Source organism: Netta rufina (assembly GCF_964035555.1).
Source record: "Netta rufina genome assembly, chromosome: 2".
Classification (NCBI taxonomy): Eukaryota; Metazoa; Chordata; class Aves; order Anseriformes; family Anatidae; genus Netta; species Netta rufina.
In genome coordinates, this window is record NC_140124.1 from 153,520,883 (window position 1) to 153,542,187 (window position 21,305).

General features: G+C 39.5%; 1 protein-coding gene across 1 annotated transcript in view; it reads right to left on the reverse strand.

The window, feature by feature from the left end:
• Positions 1-744: 744 nt before the first annotated feature.
• Positions 745-21,305, reverse strand: part of FAM135B (family with sequence similarity 135 member B) — a gene marked incomplete at both ends in the record, with an annotated part of 140,965 nt that continues 120,404 nt past the window's right edge. Inside the window, 10 exons of the mRNA XM_084281319.1 lie at positions 745-950; positions 2,956-3,069; positions 5,499-5,609; positions 6,177-6,328; positions 6,630-6,727; positions 9,311-9,402; positions 10,781-10,947; positions 12,575-14,642; positions 15,660-15,814; positions 20,829-20,902. Of these exons, the coding sequence (XP_084137445.1) occupies positions 745-950; positions 2,956-3,069; positions 5,499-5,609; positions 6,177-6,328; positions 6,630-6,727; positions 9,311-9,402; positions 10,781-10,947; positions 12,575-14,642; positions 15,660-15,814; positions 20,829-20,902 (3,237 nt within the window). The remainder of the gene's footprint in view (positions 951-2,955; positions 3,070-5,498; positions 5,610-6,176; positions 6,329-6,629; positions 6,728-9,310; positions 9,403-10,780; positions 10,948-12,574; positions 14,643-15,659; positions 15,815-20,828; positions 20,903-21,305) is intronic.

Sequence of the window (21,305 nt, forward strand, 5' to 3'; positions counted from 1 at the left end):
ACAGATGCCACTGATATTTCACAAGTAATCCAATAGATTCCCATCAGTCTGGCAGCTTTTAACTTGAAGTATTCCCAACTAAAAGTTTGTGTTGTTTTCTTTTTTTTTTTAAAGTCAAATATCAAGTTTTTTTTTTCATTCTATGTTAAATATTTTCCTCCTTTCCATGATTTGAATGTGTGCATGTTACAAATGATTACCAATGATGGAACCATTTTCTTTTGAGAAACAGAAATGTTGAAATTGTCATAAATGTTTTTTAGACTTTTCATTTCATTGCAAAGGAGGTTTTAACCTGAGTTCATATACACTTGTTTCCTCTTGTATTAGCCACCTCAAAGTGCTACAGATGTATAGCTTTGTTAAAATGTAAATAAGCATTAAATCAAGAACAGACAAATTCCTGGGTTATTATCTGAGAGAAATGGTGATCATATTGGTCCCATCACATTTAGATAATATTAACCATCTTTATTCTGATTCTCTACTTCAGAAGTAGTTCATATCTTTATGTGGACAAACAACATATAAACAGAAGAGGAATATTTATTTCTTCCAAAAGCACCAATATTTGGAAGCTTGAATGCCTTAAAGCCATAGCACTTTATTCTCTGAAACAGAAATGGAAATGGAGAGAGATTGAAAGTCCCACCTGATCTCATTTCTAACACTGCACGCTTTTGGCTAAGGGATTCTCCTCCACTCAGTGAAATGGTTTGCTTCTGCTACCCCATACTTCAGGCACTATTTGAAGTAGTTGAGTCCTGCCACAAGGAAAAACTTCTCCAGGAAAAGTTCAGAGTCCAGCACAGCAATGTGGGCTGCCCGGCCAATCAATGTGTTGGCGGTGTTTGGCAGAGCATGGAACACGTTGTGTCTGATCAAAGTGCAGTCCTTCGCCCCAATCAAAGGCTGGAGCAGGTTGTTAATCATTTCTGCATAAACAGGACCTGCAAAAGATTTTAAAAGTCACACGTACATGCCAAAACTGCCAGATCCCCTCTTTCTTTCCAGTATTATTTAATTACAGTCACAAAGAGAAGGAAAATGGAACAAAATGCAAGTGAAAGCAGTTTATTTCAATGGTTTGCCATGTACCAGGATGTTATTAATGTAATGGAGCCACTGGCCACCCAGAGAGACCTAGTGAAGCTGCTAGCATGAAGAGTGGGACATGCCTCAGCATTTAGTTCCATTTCTCCTGAGGTGGAAAGAAACACACATTTCCTCCAGGGAAAGAGGTCTGGATTCATACTGCCTGTGAAGCTGAATGCAAAAGGGTCAGGCAAGATATGTGTGGTTTTTTTTTTTGTTTGTTTGTTTTTTCTGGGTAATCTAATGCAGGAAGAACATCATGCCTTTCTGCAGATAGTTTAGAAGTTTATAGGGCAACAACAGCAGCTCAGGAAGCTTGCACTCATGGATGTAGGTCTGGCTTCTACTAGGCCAAAAATGTCCCTGAGGAAAAAAAACACCTGAAGAAAGAGTTAGAAAACTGCCTTTCAATTCATGTGTTAGGTAAGACGAAAAGATCTGTGTGAAGGCAACCATGTTGGCCCTTGGTCAGCAGAGAGAAGAGATCAACACCTCCTGCTTTTGCTTCCCCTGTTGAGGAAACCGTAGTCCTGCAATGAGGTAACCCCTCAGCCTTCTCTTCTCTAAACTGAACAAAACAAGTGACCTCAGCCATGTCTTGCCCTCTAGGCCCTATCTAGGCCCTACACTATCTTTATTGCCTTCCTTTGGACACTTTCTAATAATTTTATATCCTTTCTAAATTGCGGCTCCCAAAACTGCACACAGTACTCAAGGTGAGGCCACACCAACACACAGTAGAGTGGACTTCCCTTGACTATCTATCAATGTTGTGTTTGATGCACCCCAGGGTACAGTTGGCCCTTTTGGCTGCCAGGGCACACTGCTGACTCATATTGAACTTGCTGTTGACCAAATTCCCCAGATCCCTTTCTGCAGGACCACACTCCAGCCTCCTGTCCCCCGGTCTGTACATATAGACAAGTTTGCCCCTTCCCAAGTGCAAAATGTGGCACTTGCTCTTGTTATGATATGTTTGATATGTTTGATATGTTTGGTGATTACCCAGCTCAATTTCTCAAGGTCTCTCTGCAAGGCCTCTCTACCCTCAAGGGGGTCAACAGCTTCTCCCAGTTTAGTATCTGCAAACTTACTCAAAACGCCTTTAAGTCCTACATCCAAGTCATTTATGAAAACATTGAAAAGAACTGGCCTACAATGGAACCTTGGGGAACCCCACTAGGGACTGGCTACCAGCTTCCAAGGACAACCTCCATTTCTACATAACCATGTATCTGAAACTGGTATAAAATTACACTGAACATATTTCTGGAAGTGGTATCAAACTGAAACGATGAAACATTTTACAAGCGAGGGAGACTGCAAATAACAAAGGCAGTATTTGGAACAATGCACAAGCTAAACTCACAGGAAAGCCAGGCCTCTAATGGCATGAGTGCTGATGTACTTTGCAGATTTTATTACAAACCAGTATGATTTTACATCTTTCAAATTACCCGGCAATCACCCAAATACTACTGAAAACAAATGGAAAACCCATTGACTTTGGATGTGCTGAAAGAGATTTTGTCATGTGAGACAATACTAATAATTCAGTAAACTAAAGAGAAACATTGTTAGGAACTAGTTCTATTATCTCCACAATTTAAAAAATTATTTACAGAGGCAAGAGCAATATGAAATCTTTGATTACAACCTGATTGAAACCTATTTTCATCAGACAAAGAGTATCTTTGAAATATTTTCTTGATTTCAGTCATGTCCTGTGAGAGTAGAACACTTTCTTCCTTATCAAATAAACATTTGAGTTTACATCATGCTGATGAAAAACCCTTCTGATTTACACAAAATCACAATTTCTCAACAGCTTTGTAAATATAGAATGGATCTTAAACATACCTGTGTGTCTGTCTTTAAGAGCATTTTTGCACATTTCTATTCTTGCTGAATGGAAGGGTACATATCTGTCTTGGGGTGAGGCCACTAACACAACATTTTTAAAGTACTGAAGGCCTGTGGCAAACAAATTCATTAAATGCATTTATTACAGTGTTGAACAGCACAATCATATTCATGTTGAAATGCACTTTAAAATCTATTGTGAAAAACAAATGAAGAGTAATTAAAACATACAAAACAGAAATATTCACAAGAATAACTTAAAAACATTGCTGCTGCTTCTATGAACTATTTGTTACTTATCAATGCTCATACAAGTTAATTGTATATCAACAACAATAACAAGAACAACAAAAAAAGTGAGAACTGACTACGTTTCAAAGAGTAAATGATTAAAAACTTAATCTTGCATATATTTATGCCTGTAAACATTGCAAACACATGTACAGGATCACTGTAGTCCATGGGTGTACTTGCATGAGTAAATGTTCACAGATTTGGGGATCACATTTAAAAAAATAATACAACCAATTAGTAAAATAGCAAACAAAATATAGAGAGAGAAGGAGAAATCAGCTTCACCACTATGATGTCATACTATTACATCAGTGTGGAAGGAGCCTTGGGATCCAGTCCTTGCATCCAGCAGTCCTTGGATAAATACACACTGATGGTACATGGACTGGAAACCAGGAATTCTCCCTCTTCCCTGGAAGTAATGGAGCCACCATTCGCTATGAAAAGACTCCTGCTACTTACTCTGTCTGAGATCTCTTGAGCTCTAGATCACCCACATTCAGCAGAAGAGTAGGAGTATGGACACAGATAATCTACACTAACTCAGAGATTATTCTGTACATAGGAATGTTGTCGGTTTGACCTTCATCCTTCCCTTCCCCTTACAGAAAAGAGACCCAGAACAAAGCCCTTTGCTTTCTAGTGCTTAATAGAAAAGTTGACCATCACCACCACGAGGAAGAGCCCTGATAGCTGCCTCTACTAAGCCTGGCTGAAGCCATCATTTTCTTCCTGTGTAATCAAACCAATTGTGTTTGTGACTTCTCTGGGGTAAAATGTAAGAGGCATCAATGAGTTTTAACATAACTAAAATCTTATGTGAAGAGACTCAGTAGGGAGCAATGTCATTTTTTTTTTCTTCTGAGACAAGCACAAGAAACATTTAATGAAATTGAATAGTGGAAGGGATTTCTACTTTAAGAAAGTCAGAAATTGCTGGAGGCTCAAAGAGAGAGCAAGCAAAACACTGCAGCTTTGTAGGTACTCTCAATCAAATGTGTCCCTTTGTAGGTGCTCTTACCAGTTTTGGGAGCAGAGTGCTAGAGTAAGGGCACCTCAATTCTGACTCATTGTGCTAGCTCATACATTTTAATATAGAATTTTACAATTTAAGATTTTTCTCCTAAGCATCTACCTGGATCGTTTTAATTTACAGGCAACCTTTTTGATACTTAACTTTCTGCTATTATAGAGACATCACCTTCATTTACTGTCTGCCAGATCTCCAGTCTATCAAGCTAACAGGCAACAAGTCACTTTAACTCACAGGAATACTTAGGAATTCTTGGCTTGTGAAGTAACAATGCGAGCTTCCTATGTAGAACCAATTTTATTTGAACATGACTGTCTTAAAGCAAATATCCCACTGTGGTCCATAAAAATGGGAGCTAGAGAACCAAAGGAAAATTCAAATAAGGAAATTTAAATAATGTCAAGATATAGCATCTTCCTGTCATTGATTAGGTCATGTATTGTGGTCAGAAAATTATGAAACAGCTCTGTCCGTCAGACCAAGTATTAAGTTGTACCTGTATTAAGATAGTATTTGTTTCCTATTAGCAACATAGCAGAGTAAGAGAAAAAAATAAAATATCAAGTAGTGACTGTGAGTACATCCTTAGCACTAGCTTACGCACAATATTAAAATAACTTTTAGAAGAAAACATTTGTCTGAACAGAAGGATAATGCTTGCTTTCTTTTCTTAGGGAAAGTCTGATTTATTTCATTTATTCATAACAGACCAAGGAAGTGGTAAAATGATGTAGACATCATTTTTACAGCGTATGGCCATACATCTTTCTCTGTAGTACAGAGGTGCCACAACAGACATGAATAAAATTTGCTCTTCATCTCACAGCACCATATTTCCTAAAGACAAGAGATGTTGAACTTAAAAAAATATTAAAAAAGGAAAAACAGTTTGCATCTAATAACATAAATTAAGTTATGGTGGCCTGTCAAGAATAGTATTTCTTGCTTGAAGAATACAAAATTAGGTGCATATTTATTACAGCATGTAGGTCTTATTGGGCACTAACTGTTTGGCAACTACATCCACTAGTAATGGTGCAGATAAAAGGCAGATAAAACAGTTATTAGACAGGGCAGACCTTCTTGAAAGCAAGACATTTAAAGAAAGATCAATAATGAAATGCAGATTTTCTTTACCCCCTGGAATACATAGTATCTAGCACAATCCTTTGGAACATCGCCCAACATTTACACAACATTAAGCCCTACTCACCTGTTTTTTGGCTGAGCTGGTAGAGGAAACACTTGCGCAAATCTGCGTTGTCCCTGAAGGTCAATTGCAAAAGTGACCCTGATTTTTTCAACTTCTGCATGAGCCACAGACCTGGAATAAAATTGGTGTATATTTTTAGCCTTTTTGCTGATTATCAAACAAGGGGATTGAAGTTGTGTGCCTATAATAATAAACTTGAAGAGATTACAGTACAGTTAGCACTGTAACTCAGTGTAAGTCTTTGTTTTCTCTTGTATTGTTAATAAACAAAGAGAAAAGTCTAAGGGTCTCTCTGGACTATCCAGTGTCATGGTAACATAAACGTTCAGGAAGGGTGAACATAGGGCCATTCATTTTCCATAGTACTGTAAGTGTTTTCTTCAGCCTTGGAGATGCCTCTCTTTATTGGCAGTATAAAAAGTGGAAGAACACAGTGGAAGAAAGGTCATCTCTTGCTGCTCCACACCCCTGGATTTTCCACAATGCTGGACCATGTAGTAGGCCCTGAAAGCCTCTCTCACTGCTATTTTCTCTGAGTCTGAAGTCTTCAACAAATATTTGCCATAGGTACAGTGTGTGTGTCACGTTGTCACAATTTACTGCTACCTCCACATGTTGCTCTCTCATATACTCTGCCATGGACTGCAGTAAGTCATAGCTTTCCCATTTAACTCTTACCTGTACTAACCAAAGTACTATTGTTGTAAAGTGTTCCCAGGTGAGGTCCAGAGAGGGACAGGAAGGTATGTAACTTGTTGAGGTAATAGCGAAACCTGGGGCGAGTTAGTACAGATCGGATGATGACATTACCGAGGGAATGTCCAATAAAACTGTTAGGAGAAACAGAATTATATTAATGCCAAAATCCATCTGTATGTTATTTAAATTAAATGTAAAGGCAGCAAAAATTGCTCTTGAGGGGACTCTATCAGAGCTTTCAGTATCATCCTTTAGCTATCATTTTACATTTTGTTCAGCCTAGTGGATACTCTTCCAGCTATAACACATGTAAAAACTCAGCTCACTGACTTCAATGGCCTTTGACACAGGACACTTTTGAAAAAGCTAATTTCACAGAACAATGCTGATGACCACAAATAGTTACAGACAATTAACTATCAGAATGCTTACCTTATTCGGGATATGGAGAGGTTATACAACTGAATATGCTGAATAATTTCATCCAACAATCGGTCAGTCATTGTATCAAAATCAGCAAAAGTATCAGTCTAGTGTAAAAAGGATTGAGTAGGTGAATTCAAATATATTGCTCTTATTGAAGTATACATATATCATAGACTAACGTTATTTTCAAAGTAAGCTGCAATCACAAAAGTAATAACTAGTCCAAATTTTCTTTGTACTTGCTCAACGGGGAAGAATTTTTCTCTGTTGCTTAGTCCTCCCAAAATAGAAGCCCTTTGAAAACAGCCATAAATTTTCATTTTCAGATTAATATCAAAATTATTTCAACTAAAATTGTTAACTTATTCAAGGCAAGTATTTTTTTTCTCACACAGCTTTAACAGTAACAACACTTGTCACTATCAGTCTTAGGGCTCTCAGTATAGCCCGTATGGAAATTAATTGTCTTCATTAAGCTCCCATGTAAGATAAGGCAAAATCTTTCATCGCGGAGGTTCTTTGACTCTATATTGTGCCTTTTAGCTTCAGGAATATGACCCGGGCTTTCAATTTAGGACAGGAGTTACCTTGTGCTTCCTTTGTAGGGTATGGAAATAGGGCCCTCTAGAAACTGTATTTTAAGGGGATTACATTACCTTCTGTGGTTGCTTCTGTTTCTCTAGTGACTGTGCCTCTAATTTAGGCATAATTGGATAAATCTGGGCCTAAGGTTTATTAATAGTAAGATTAATAGTGTCAGGCCGAGTGATTTCAGAGTCAAAAGTAAGGTTTTAAAGCAGCCTGACTTGACAAGGTTGAGAACTGCTTAGCCTCTCCAGGCACCGTACTCTGCGTGTGGAAGAAAAGCTTTTTATATTTTGGATTTAATGGATTACTATAATAAAATAGTTACAGCTTTATACACTACATATAGGTAATGTTGACACTACAGACACAATCACAAAATTATTAGGCCATCTTAATTAAATGCTGTGTGTTTGTTATTCAAGAATGTCAGTAAGATAATGAGTGCCAGAGAGGGACTTAAACAATTTGTTGCTTGCAACAGTTATGGTAGTTTTGATACAATAAAACTAATAATATATTGTCTAGTCTGTACAATTGCAGGCAGATCTTATTCAGAACTGTGTCATTTGGCACTCTAACAGGACTCTAAATCAAATTTGTAACTAATGAGATGCCACAAAATCATCAAATGTTGGAACAGCTATTCAGAGCAAGCATATCTAGTAATTAATGCTTTTGTAACACAACCCATCTTACTAATTGCAGCTCTTGCAAAGGAAAACGAGCATATTCACTTTGCAACACTGCCTTAAAATAAATGTTCTTCTATACTACAAACAGTCCAATAACCTCTTGCCGGTTTGTTTAGCCTGCATTGATAATTAACAATTTCCCCTTAGGCTCATTATCCCAAATCTTTCAGGTTGTTTAAAAATGGAAGAATACCAGCCTGAGCATTAACCACAAACAAAACACATCAAATGTCATATTTCACCTGGTTATACCTCCATTCTTCAGTATCATCTCAGCCTGACTGAGCTTGTCAAATATATTACAGATGAGTGCATAAAAATGTGGCTTAAATTTTATTCTGTAAAGCAAACTTCAGCTAAATGACTGATTTCATGGATCATTTTAAATGTGGTTCCCAGAGCAGGGAAAAAACTGTGACAGGATGTTTTAAAGCATCAAAACATTCATCAAAAGATATCGGTCCTATCCGGTTCTATGTGAACTTGCACACACTTCCTTACTACAGGAGGACTGAAAGTTTCCATTATGGGTTCAATATAATAGTAAACAGAGATGTTGTAAGAGCTAATCCTTTCAGCCTTGCAAAGCATCAGGAGAAACTTCGATGCAAGTCTGGTCTCCTCATTATTTCCATTTTGTTCGCATTAACCATGCAGGTCCACTTCTGGCAGAGATGTACACTGAAAGGCGGCAAGTTCACAGACAAACAACAACTGGCCATTTCAAAAAATAAAAGCTATTGAAGAAAGAGAGTTTTGACTCTAGTTTCTTGGCTGCTCATAAATCAGAATAATGTTTTTGACTGGGCACTGGAAATCCTTATTCTATGCATAAAGGTGTCATAAATATGGGTTCATTGCGAAGCAGGCCAAAGAATTCATTTCTGGTGTTCTGCCTAGGCTAGCAATGAATTGCTCTGGAAGACACTTATTTATCATTCAAGAAAATAAATCTCACAAGCCTTGCAACAGGAGAAACAATGGCTGATGCATCAAAAGCAACTGACAACACCTTCTGGATATTTCTAATCCTCCAGAGAATTTAACATTACTAAACCTGCTGCTTTCTGTCGGTGCTGTGTTGTACAGCATCCAAAAGGCAGAGGCACCCAGCTGCTAAGTTTGCAAACTGAGAGGATAAATCAATTTGGTTTCTCTAAGGTTTAGTCCTATAAGTAATACACTGAACTTTGAGTTCAATGCAAGGAATCTTTCCTGGTGTGTTTGAATACCCTATCACCTCAGACAGGAACAGGCCTTTGAACTAAATCCTACATAAAATTCCCTAAATTCCTCAGTGCTTTTGCTTTTTCCAGCTTCTGAAAGAGCCTTACTGAAGGTCCTTTTGCAGCAATGGCAACAGATTGTAGGAGATCTAAATGAAGACAGAAATTAGCTCTACACTACCTGATTTCGTTCAGACATTAGGAAGTCCAGTTTTCCACCAGGGAGTCCCAGTTCTATAAAAGTCTTTACCAGCCGTAGATCTGCACTGTTACCTGGAAACAGATGGCAATTTATAACATGCGATTCAACAGGAATATATATATATAAATTCAATTTAATAAATTTTTCTTCTTATAAACCTTCTTATAAACCTTGGCACCAGGGACCTCTTGTTAAATGCTGCTAAGGCAGCTCACCACACCATATGATCATGCATTGAAACATCAGGAGAGCAAGAATACCCACAACATGTGCAAGGAGGGCTGGACCTCACATCCTGCTGCTGGGCACTTCATGTGCTCTCTAAAAAGTGGGAGGAGAAGGCAAAGATCAGGCCCAGAATAACTCTGTCCCTTAATTGCTGAACAATGTAGGTAAGACAAGGCGTCATCAAAAGGTTAACATCTGTCCTTCCCAATTTGCAGCTGGTGACACCCCAAGGAGACACTGCAGCCATGCTGGGAACTTCAGCACATGTACCTGGATAAGGGGGATAAGGATGTGCCTTCATATGCACAGCAGCCTGCCTCTCCTCTCACAATTAAATTTGGTGCTAAAATGATGTCAGTCTAGTAATATTTTACAAGACTAGCAGGGTGGTTAGAACTACATGATTTTCAAGTTCCAATCTTTGCCATTCTATGTTTCTATCATTTTGGGAGATGAACAAAATGCCCCAATTCCATATTAGGTAAATTACAAGGTATTCTGAATTATTTTTTCTGGAAACGGAGGTACCTTCTCTTCGTAAGAAACTTATCACTGTCATTGGTGTATTGGATGGCAATGGTTCTTGCACAAACCAAGGAGAATTTCACACTTTTCTGAGGCTCTGCCCTTCCTTCTCCATAGTCTCAAGGTTAATGCTTTCACCTTCCCCATTGAAGCCAATAGCTTATCAAGAGAAGTTTCAACTTTAATATATCTGTTTTCTGCTTAGAAAGCATGTATTTAAAATATTTCAGGCCAGGCTTCCTTTGTAGTGAATATTGATTTCAATTTTCCCACATTCTAAGTCCAGCCACTATCTATCCTATAATATCAGTTTATTTTGTTTAATAATGTCATCCCAGTGACATACTGCTAAACAACCAGATACCTCCGGAAAGACAAGAGGAACTACTGTAGTGTACTCTTACTGTATGCTGAAGGGATGATGTGATTTGGTGTAGAATTCTGTTTAAATAAAATAAAACAGAAAAACAAAACAAAACAAAACAGTGCAGCACCCATTTCATAAAGAAAATACTTAATATTTTCCTAGACCCTTAATTACAATGAACTGAATAACATAAAGGAAACTGAATACTTAGTTAAGATAAATGTTTTCCATAGACTCTCTGTTCTTTCCCACTTCCTGTAGATATGCCTTTCTTTTGTTTTGTTTACACTTGAGTGACTCTTACACATATCTATTCCTCTTGGTCTTACCATCCAACCCATGGACACAGACAACCAGGTGAATTCCATCTTCCAAGTTTTCTTCCTCTTCCTCTGGTGGAAAATATGGGATATCAGATGCTAGTACAGATAAGTCACTGTACAGAAATCCTTCAATCTTCATCTCTTTTTTAAATTTTTCTTTGGCCTGATAAAAACTGGAGAATAGATTAATTAATCACAGTAGAACTGGGTGTCCAACAACAAACCCTCAAACTAGAAATAAGAAGGTTCTATTCTGATTGAGAGAAATCAAGATGCAGGGAAGAAAAACTATTCCCAAATGGTTTGATGCCATACAGGGAATAGGTAAAAACCTTCAGTATCTCACACCTGCTACAGGAACACAAAGAACCTTCTGGTGGCCAAGAACTATGAGAATAAAATGCAGAATTGCAAAATTTGCATCTTATAAATGTCCTCAGACATACTGACACTGAAAAGCAAAATTATACCATCAGAAACATTTATAGGCAGGTTGCTCTCCCCATTCCTCAGACAGTGGAGTTTAAGGGTACACCTCATTACAGAGATGACATATTTTGGTTTGGTTTGGTTTGGTTTGGGGTAGTCTTGAAAACATTTAGTGGCTAAGTGGAAAAGCAGCTCAGAGCTGAAAGAATTAAGATAACCCCTCCTCTGATGAAGGCCTAAAGTTTGACATATGAACTCACCTTGAAGCTACCCAAAGGTGACAAACACTTCAGTGGCTTTTTAAGTAGCAAAACTTATCCAGAGCTTTTAGGAATTCAAAATCGCAATATAAGTGTAGAATTAGAAAAATGTGATGGACCTGGCCAGGAGATATAAACCTTTAAACCTTGGGGGTAGCCTAAGGCCAATCAGTATGATGGTGAAAATTACTTACATCAACCCTACTGACATTAAAAGGACTCAAGAACAAAAAATCTAATATTCTGGTCATGGACCTAGAGGCCCTGAATTCATCAATGCATGAATACATGGTTAAGTATTCTGCTTCACAAAGAAGGAATATATTTTGTGCTTATATCAAGCGGGATTTACAGCAGGGTTCATCAAATGAACCTCCAGATGTTAAAAAAATAAAAATGAAAGTAAAACTTAGGTCCCAAATGAATGCACATGCAGAGAACCAACATGGGCGAATGGGTTGAGAAATTCCCATGCTACCATTTTCTTTCAGCACAGCAGAGACACAAAAAATATAACAAAATTGTATATTTACTAGCATGTCAGTCTGTGGCATAGGCCACTGTAAAATCAAGATCATGATGTGGCATTTTTTTCATGGGGTAAGAAACAAGAGAAAAACAAATAAACAAACAAAAACACCTCTTCTCAGTATGCTTACTCTCCCGTTTTCCAGTTTCACTGAAGCTGATGCCCTGCCAACCAATCTGTGTATCCCTTTTATAGTTTCACTAATGAGTAAAATTAAGCAGAAAAGAAAAACAAGCTATGACACTGTTATAGTGAAGCAAATATCTGGGATCAATATCCACGTCTTGGTAATGTGACTTGTTGATGGAATGCCAAATTTTAAAGACTATTTAGACACCTAAATCCCACTCATTTCCATGAGGATTAAGGACCTAATAATCTTTAAAGATCTTGATTCTCTGTGTTTTTGTTCTTCCTGTCTACTTAGATTATTTATTGTGTATAAACCATACGTCTATTTGGATAACTTATACTGTAATTCCAGCAACTGTCTCTGAATGCAAACTTTCACTATGCTCTGAACTTTGTCAGGGTCTCTTGGCATCACTGCAATATTAATTAAAAGTAATTAGACATTCTTACTTCAGCATCCTTTCATTGGCCTCTTCATCCACCTCATTTGAGTTAGAAGAAACAACTCCAAAGGAGCCTAGAGGCTGTCGTGTGATGGGGAACACAGCCTGCTTTGCAGAGAAGCCGACCATCGCAGGGGTCTCTTTGAGCACAGAAGAAAAGGGAAGACATGTGGCCGTGCAAGAGACAGAGAGGTTAACCACATCAACAGCCTTTCTGCTTTCCAGTGCTACCCCCTCTGTCGTCACCGAATGAAACCCAGTGCCATTAGCAACAAGTTTATGGTCTTGGCTGTCAGGTTCCTGAGGGTATTCATCCTGGTAGGATCCTGAAGCAGGGTCTGCTGAGGCAGGTGAGTCATTGAGCTCAATTTCTTGTAACCCCTGCATTTCTGTGTACACCAGCTGGCTCTCATCAGCAAGAGACCTACCGCATTCTCCTTGCATTGAGCCAAATTCTGTTGAAGTCTCTGAAGCAGCTGAAACAGGATTACAAGTATCTGGTAACACCTTTATGCTTTGTGAGAAACTCTCCTCTCCTTTTACTCTGATATCGGTGTAAAAGCCTTGTTCTATTTCAAAACTGTCAGGCTTAGGTTTGTCCTTTGGATCCTTGGTGCATGCATCAAACTTTTCTGTACTTTTGTCCAAGTAATTATTAGCCCTTGGTGTTTTTAAGCTGCACTCACCATTGCTCTCCAGTGACTGGCATTCAGAGATGTTATCTCTGAGTGACTTTGGACATGCAGGTGGTTTTGCACATTCCAAACTACAGTAAGTCTCTGAAAGACTTTCCTCTGCCTCCTCCTTATGTAATTCCATGTGACCACTACTGTGTTTGGCAGTGGGTATGGGATGTCCTTTTGGTTCTAGCTGTCCACTTTCAGTGGTGATATGACACCCAGAGAAGTCCATGATTAATTGCCTATCTTCGTCCTGTGTTTCCATGCAACTTTTTAAATATCCTTCTGAGTCTCCTGAGGTTGCTTCGCTGTGTTTGGATATATCCACCTCCTCCACAGGCTCTTCTGGGCTACTGATCTGAGGAGCTGAAACAGACTTGGTCAGTTTGGTAAGCTCCACTTCTCTCTCCTCTTCTTCAAAGGGCAAAGAGCTAATGGATGTGAGTGATGCTTGGATTCCACTGGGCAAGCTGGTATTGCTTTCTGTGTGGCCACCCTCCAAGGAATTTCGGTGGATGGCGTGTCTCCGTACCAAATGGTGCAGGATCTCTCGATCACTGGGCAGCTCCAGAGCCCGGCTACGAGCATCAGACCATGCCACTGAGCTTGGTTCACTTTCAATGCCTGAATCAGATATTATAGAGGAGGATCTCTTTATAACTCCTGACATCAGGGTAAATTCTTCACACTCTTCAGTTCGTTGCTCCTTTGCGAACAGTTTTACTTCCAAGCTGTGGGCAGGCAAAGCTTTCAAAACGGGCAGCAGAGTCTTGTTGTCTGTATCTGCTGTTTTTTCAAGACTGGTTAACTCACTCAGTGCAAGCTCAGAAGTGAAATTATTCTCAGGATGACCAGATTCAGCTGTTTTCTGTATTTCAGACCTGTCTTCCAAGCTATCAGTTCCACATGCTTCACACTCATACTGAGCACTGACAATTAACACAGGCTCACTTTTGTGGGCATCCTTATTGCTAGGTTTCATGTCTCCAGAGGTAACATCTGCTGCAAGTCTATTGTCTTTTAATAAAACTTCTTTACATGTTTTAAATTCCTCTGATGTGCATTCTGTATTGCCTGGCTCTGAGTCAGTAGTTTCCTTACTTGAAACAAAAATATTTTCAGGTTTCCTTTGGCCTTCTTTGTTCAATGTACATACCTGAGATGTGGAGTGTGGGTTTAAACCCTTTGCTGCATGAGCAGCACCTTCAGTACCACTGTACAAGCAGGACAGATTCCCATTTATCCTGTCTGTGTGTATTAGCAGAGTACCTTTTCCAAAGTCCCCTTTTGTTACTGCAGTGGTATCATTTGACAAAAAATCTTCCTTGTTGTCTATTACATCCATTTGCGTATGTTCAGGAACCTCAAAATCTGGGAAAACATCCAAATTCTGATCTGAAATGATGAAAAAAAAAAAAAAGTGGTATCTGCAAGAACATGACATATTATCCCAATGTGATGTAGGACTTGGAAAAGCGATTGTAAGGCCTAGAGAAGTATGTATATTTATGTTGTAAATTATCTCTACATTATTTATTATGTTAAGAATTATCTTTACATTAGAGTTATATTACAAATACAAATGACCCAGGGCATTTAATTGGAATTATGCTCAGTAAACAGTTACAGTTAGGTGAAAAAAAAACTTTCCTCTGTACAATTGTATTTATACTGCTAGTTTCTAGAATTGGTAAATCAAAGCTGGCATTTCGTTGCACTCCTGCTGTTGTACCACATTGTATGTAGAGTAGATCTTGCTTGTGAATCAGTTTAATATGGAGTTTCATGGTTTAAATATCTGTAATTGTTACTGTCAAAATTTAGCAAGTATGATAGCTCTGGAAATGGCCACGGGTCATCTTTACTGGGCTATGCTTACTTATGATACTATCTCTCTGCTACACTTAACAACTGTTGAAAAGGGAAGCAAGTGCTATGAGGTTTTACTATACGCTTGAAGAACTACGTATTTTTTCTTAATGAAAAATCCAGTTTGGCTACTCTAGAGGATTTTAAAAAAAAAAAAAAAAAGCAATACTCCCTTTTGGACACCATGTTAGGCTTCACACTAATTTTATTATTTTGTTGTTGTTCTGACTCTTCTTAACACTAGATGTCACTCTGAGTATGAAGTTAGTTGCTGTAATAAAAATGGTTTTGCTTTCTTTCTAGGTTTTGCCTCCAGTCCTTGCAACTTAACATCTTACTTGGAAGATGAAAACTATGAAGTTACAGGAAATACTCTAAAGTTCACTATGAGAGAAAACAGAGGATTCAGTTATATTTTACGGTGGGTTGTGCTTTGATCCAAGGCAGAGTCAGCACAAGTTATATAGGATCATTTACCTTCAGCTGGGGAAGTGAACCTCCTCAGCTCAAGCTGTCTCATGTACCTTGGGGTGTTTCACTCACCTTTGCAAGGCAAATCCATATACCTGTCTTCAAAAATAACTGGAAGTGTGTTCCAGTCCCCATCTATGTCGAGGCATTCTGCTGGCAGCGGGGGCATGCTGGTGAAGTACTCTGAATTACGAATTTCTGTAGAAATCTGTCCGTGACTTTGGATCCTGGCAGCAAAGGACAAAAGAAATTGAGTATTCGAATGGTTACCATGCTTTTTCTCAGTCACTGCAAGCCAGGCAGCAAAGGCAGATATGTAGACAATTACTATATGTGTCTGCCCTTCAGCTGATATGGGGCAATACCATTTAATGCCTGTATTTAACACCCTCAGTGATGGGACAGGGTGCACAGCAGCAGGTTTGCAGGTAATACTGAGATGGGCAGGCAGATATCTCGTGAAGTTCAGTAAAGACAAATGCCAAGGTGTGCATGGACAATGGCACAATCCCCTGCAGCAGGGCAGGCTGGAAGTCATCTAGGCAAAAGGAAGTTCCTTGTGGGAAGATATGTTTTTTCCCCTCTCTTTATCACTGCTACAACCCATCTGCCACACTACCTGCAATGTAATGTCCTCTGCTGCTCATTCATTCAGAAATTCCCTCCAAGTTGCAATAGCTCCCAGTCTGTCGCACCATGGACCATGTTGCAGAGCTAGCCCTGAGACTAAAACTCAGTATCTATAATCTTCTTCAAATTACAAAATGTCTGTCAATGCCAGTTTAGGTAAAATGCTAACGAATTAGTCCACATCTGGCTGAATTTATGGAGTAGAATAAAGACCACTGTGGTATGCTGAAGGATATCACACAAAGGAGACGAGTTCATTACACCAGGAGCATTGCACTCAGAAGACATGATGACAAAAGAACAGTCACATGACCAGAACAAAAAGTACATCTGCACAAAGCTGTTAGAAATAAGATGGAGTTTTCATCATTTGAATTTGTCTTTGGCTAACCTAACCCAGCTGAAGGAATGTACTAAGAGTTTGCTGCACAGCATTCAGAGTAGATATAAAGACATACAACCCCTCAACAATTCTACCAGGCAAATTGTGTATAGCAAGAACTGCTTCTTTCTATGAGCATGTAAAATATCTGACACAGAGCAGTCCAGTAGTATTTTCCACTGCACCATGCTGATAAGATTAAGGACAAAGACACCAAGGTTTCTGTTTTGATAGAAGAGCACTGAAGGTGGTTGAAAACTATGAGTGGTATAAACATACAAAGGAAAAAGTAGGTTTGAGGGAACAGAACTTCAGGTTCTATTCCACACTCAGTAGTACTTCTAGTGTAATAACAATCTTCTGTGTCCATAACAGATGTTTAAAACAAATAACATGAATTATTTGGATATCACAACAAATATTGTAAGTATTGTGGACTGTGGATAACTTTAGGCATACTCAGTTACTAACGGGGGGATGGTAGGAAAAGACAGAGGCAGTGTGTTTGAAAGGAGTACTCAGTGCTTGCAGAACATGTCCTATGAGTTGATTTCTCTTTCTGATAGAGATTTCTTTGCACAGTCCCTCAATGCAAAACCTCTTTCTTTATTGGAAAACACTCCTGCTGCTCCATGACTCATTGCTGTCAGCCCATGGGTCACTGCAGATGGCTGAGACTGGGCCCCTCCACTGGCTTTCTCATCAGGAAAAGAGGTCTGTTGCTCTGACTGTTCCAAGGGTTTCAAAACCCAGGTGCAGGAAGCAATAATCAAAAATGTCTTTGACCAGAACAGCGGGGAACAAGGCCAAGAAGGACACATGGTAGGCCCTCTATCTTGCTTATGCCAGTCTTCAGAGCAGTGTGGTATCTCACACACTTATGAAAGAGCTAAGGCATATTGGTTCAGCTACTGCTTGTTGGTAGAACTAGAATAGCTGTTCTGTTACATCTTTTTGCACATGTAAAATGCTACCTGGATTTCATCAAGGAATGTTACATTAAGCTGGCACAGGGATGTGGGTTTGGCTAAAATAAATACATTATCCTAAGGAATAAAGAGGGAGGAAGCAAGTTTTTTGTAGACAGTTGGATGAAGGTAATTCTGGACAGCTACCACAGGACAGCACAGTGATAATACTTTTGATTATCATTGGCGGGAGTCAGGTAATCACCTTGTGATAGTTAACTGGAAGAAACACTCTTTATACATTATGAAGCAAAACTTAAACAACAAATTTGTAATTCTTGTAATTGGTCTGTCAGCACATGCCAGCACAGAAGATTCCTATATCCATACACAAAAAACCTTGTGCAAACCAGCATACTGGCTTCAACTTCAGAACATAACTGTTGTTGTCTATCATTTGCTCTTACTAGCTATTTTCTTCTCAAAGATAGGCGAGTCATTGATTGCTAAAGCATGAATCAGACAGAAGTCACAAACAGCTAGCTGCTCAGTCTTGCCTGCAGCAACACCTGGGAATTTGGAGTTAAGCCCTAGCACCATAACAAAGTTCTCACTGACATACTAATAAACAGCATTGTTGTTTATACTAAAGGCCACGTGTAAAAATCATAAGTAAACTTGCTTTGAGACCAGTTCCTGGCACAAGAAAAATGAATCATTAATGATAGGTGTAGGAAAAAATATTTTTTTCTGCAAAGTGTTGGGAGGCTATGTCACCTGCTAGAGCCACCTGCTGTGTGATATCCAACCTATTGAAAACTGTACTTCCTATTCTACTTGAGCAGTCAAGTACTGCCACGCATGTAGGTGCATGACCTAACAGAATTCACAACCACAGTATGGGAAGCAAAAAAAAAACCCTCGTCTGGTAACAAGGAAGAACTAACTGGGGGAAAAGCCTGCTCATGTGTGAGTTGTTTGTACAGCATCCAGCACACGAAGAGCTGATCTCATCTGAAGCCTCTTTGAACACAATTAATACTCCCTGCTGGCACCCTCAACACTAATAATACTGTGGGAGCCAAGATTCTGCTTTTCTAACTGCACCATCTACCACAACCAAAAGGAAAACAGGACTCTGCCATGAGGCCTGTATATACCGAATTTACCTCACAGATCAACTTTTACCATTTGCAAGCAATTTTATTTTTTTGTACTCTATCTCCTTGATAATCACTGAGGAAAATTATGCTTATCTGTAGGAAATGGGCTAGCTCTGTGGCTGTCTGGAGAAATAAAAGCACTTCATGCAATTAGGCTTCCCCTTGTGCAGGGCTGTGTTTGCTTAGATGGGGCCGTGAGTGTTTTTGACCTCACCCTGGGGTCCTGCCATGGGTCTTTCCATGTACACAGCTTACTTAAAAACTGACATGGGAGAACTAAGTGAGCACAGCTGGGCCCTTGCAGCCATGGCCCTGCTCTAGTTTGTCAGAAAAAGGTACCCTTGTATAACCCATCCACTAATGAAGTCATGGCCTTTTCCACCAACACTGAATCAGCCTTAATGTTCCTAGCGACAGCTCTGAGAAACTCATTTTCTTCTTTGCTCTTGGTTGGAAACAGATGTCTCACTTAAGCCTTATCATCATGACAGAACCTGATGTCATGGCCTTTAAGCCACTTCTGAAAAGTGGGTTTCTGTTCTGGTAATGCTGTGGTCCTCCTGTGATAACAGGCTGTTACAGTGCAGCAAAAGTTCGGACATTACTTTGAAATTCAAATCTGAGCTGCTTTCCTTTAACTCTGCCGTCAGGGGTCAGGTCCTGAGTAGTATCCATGCTCTCTACTTGGAATCACTAGCTAAAACTGAAGGCAGGATGTGCACTACTGCAGCGTTGAAAGGGGCCCCTCATACTCCGCAGTTTTGGTCAAAAGCAAGCAGTGTCAAGCAGATGGAAACATGGAGTAGTGCATGCAGCTTTAGGGCCCCCAGCACAAGAAGGACACAGAAATATTGGAACAAGTTCAGCGGAAGGCCACAAAGATGATCAAGGGGCTGGAGCACCTCTCCTACGAGGACAGGCTGAGGGAGTTGGGGTTGTTCAGCCTGGAGGAGAGAAGGCTTTACAGAGGCCTTACAGCGGCCTTCCAGTACCTACAGGGGGCCTACAGGAAAGCTGGGGAGGGACTCTTTGTCAAGGGGTGTAGGGATAGGACAAGGGGTAATGGCTTTAAACTAAAAGAGGGTAGGTTTTGATTAGATATAAGGAAGAAATTCTTCACTCAGAGGGTGGTGAGGCACTGGCACAGGCCACCCAGAGAAGCTGTGGATGCCCTATCCCTGGAGGGTCCAGGATGGATGGGGCTTTGGGCAGCCTGGTCTGGTGGGAGGTGTCCCTGCCCATGGCAGGAGGGTTGCAACCATTCTATGATTCTATGAAATAACCACCTTGCTCACATTTCATAGCATATTTTTGTGAATGCAGCCCAGTGCATTGTTTATTTTCCCAAACTGTTTTGTACTGTTGATTCTTGATCAACAAATTATCAGCCCTGAGCTCACATCACTCCTACAGTTCCTCCATCTAATGTTGTGGTGTTCCCATGTGGTCCTTCACTGCTGCTTCCAGTGAACATTCACATCTTTGCGTTGTCTGTTTAATGAATCAAGGTTCCTATCTGCATGTACAGATGATCCTTTCTGATATAGAAAGCAGGGATGGACTAAAGAATAAAATAAATCCATGACTGCCTATAACTAAAAATATTATAAGGAAGAGTAAAAAGCAAACTCTTAAATGTTATTTTTCTGTTGCTTTTCAGCTATTACTTCATTTTAAAATTGCCAGTACTAGATCTGGTGTAGGGAGGTTAAGAAGTTAATTGAAGAAAGACATCAAAAATATTTCTGACTACCCTGAGGCTGATGTTGTTGGAGATAAGCTCTGCAGAGACATGTACCTGGTTTGGAAGAAAGGTAGGGAAAGAGGCATCATATACCACATCATATCCCTTGAAGGCTCTTGCTACAGTGTTTTAGTCACTCCCTTATGTCATAAGTATTGTGAGAGCAGAGAAAGAAAATGAAATGTCTTACAGGAATCTTAAAATTAATCATCTCTTGGGCCTGATTGGAGTTACTTACATTTGACATTGATTTCAATGGATTTACAATATGGAGCTAGAATAGACCTAGTGATTTCTCTCAAACCAAAGCCTTCCATACCCAGCAGAAAAGACCTCACTCTTGGTAGAAAAATATTTTAAGCAACTACGTTTTCAGCCTTCCCAGTGACAGGGGAGAGTCAATGAGTTACTTACAGGCCTTCCTGGAATGTCAGCACAGCAAGTTTCTGGTGCTCCGTGTAGAAGAAGGCTTCTGAGAATCTCCTTACCTGAGGAAGACACATACAAATTAAACCTAAGACCTACTGAAAGGTGCCAAGCACAATCAAGCTGAAAACAGAGAAATGACTGTCAGGACCAGATTCTTTAGTATGCTCTGTCTGCTTTGCACCACTCTGGTGACAGAAAGAAAACAAAGAGCTCAACTCTGCTTCACTTTCCCAGTCCAGCACAAAGCAGCTGCTGCTGTTGCATATTTTGCTGGGAGGGAAGAAGTGTACCTTGAGAGGAAATCAAGATTTTCTTATATGCATCTTCTGACTACTTTTCTAAAAGCTGTCAGATTTACCATTTTTTCCTTGTAATATTAAAACAAGGATGATTTATTCCTTTCCCACTGTACAAATCATAGCAGCAGTGGAGTGAGTTACTAAATTAGAACAACTCATGATT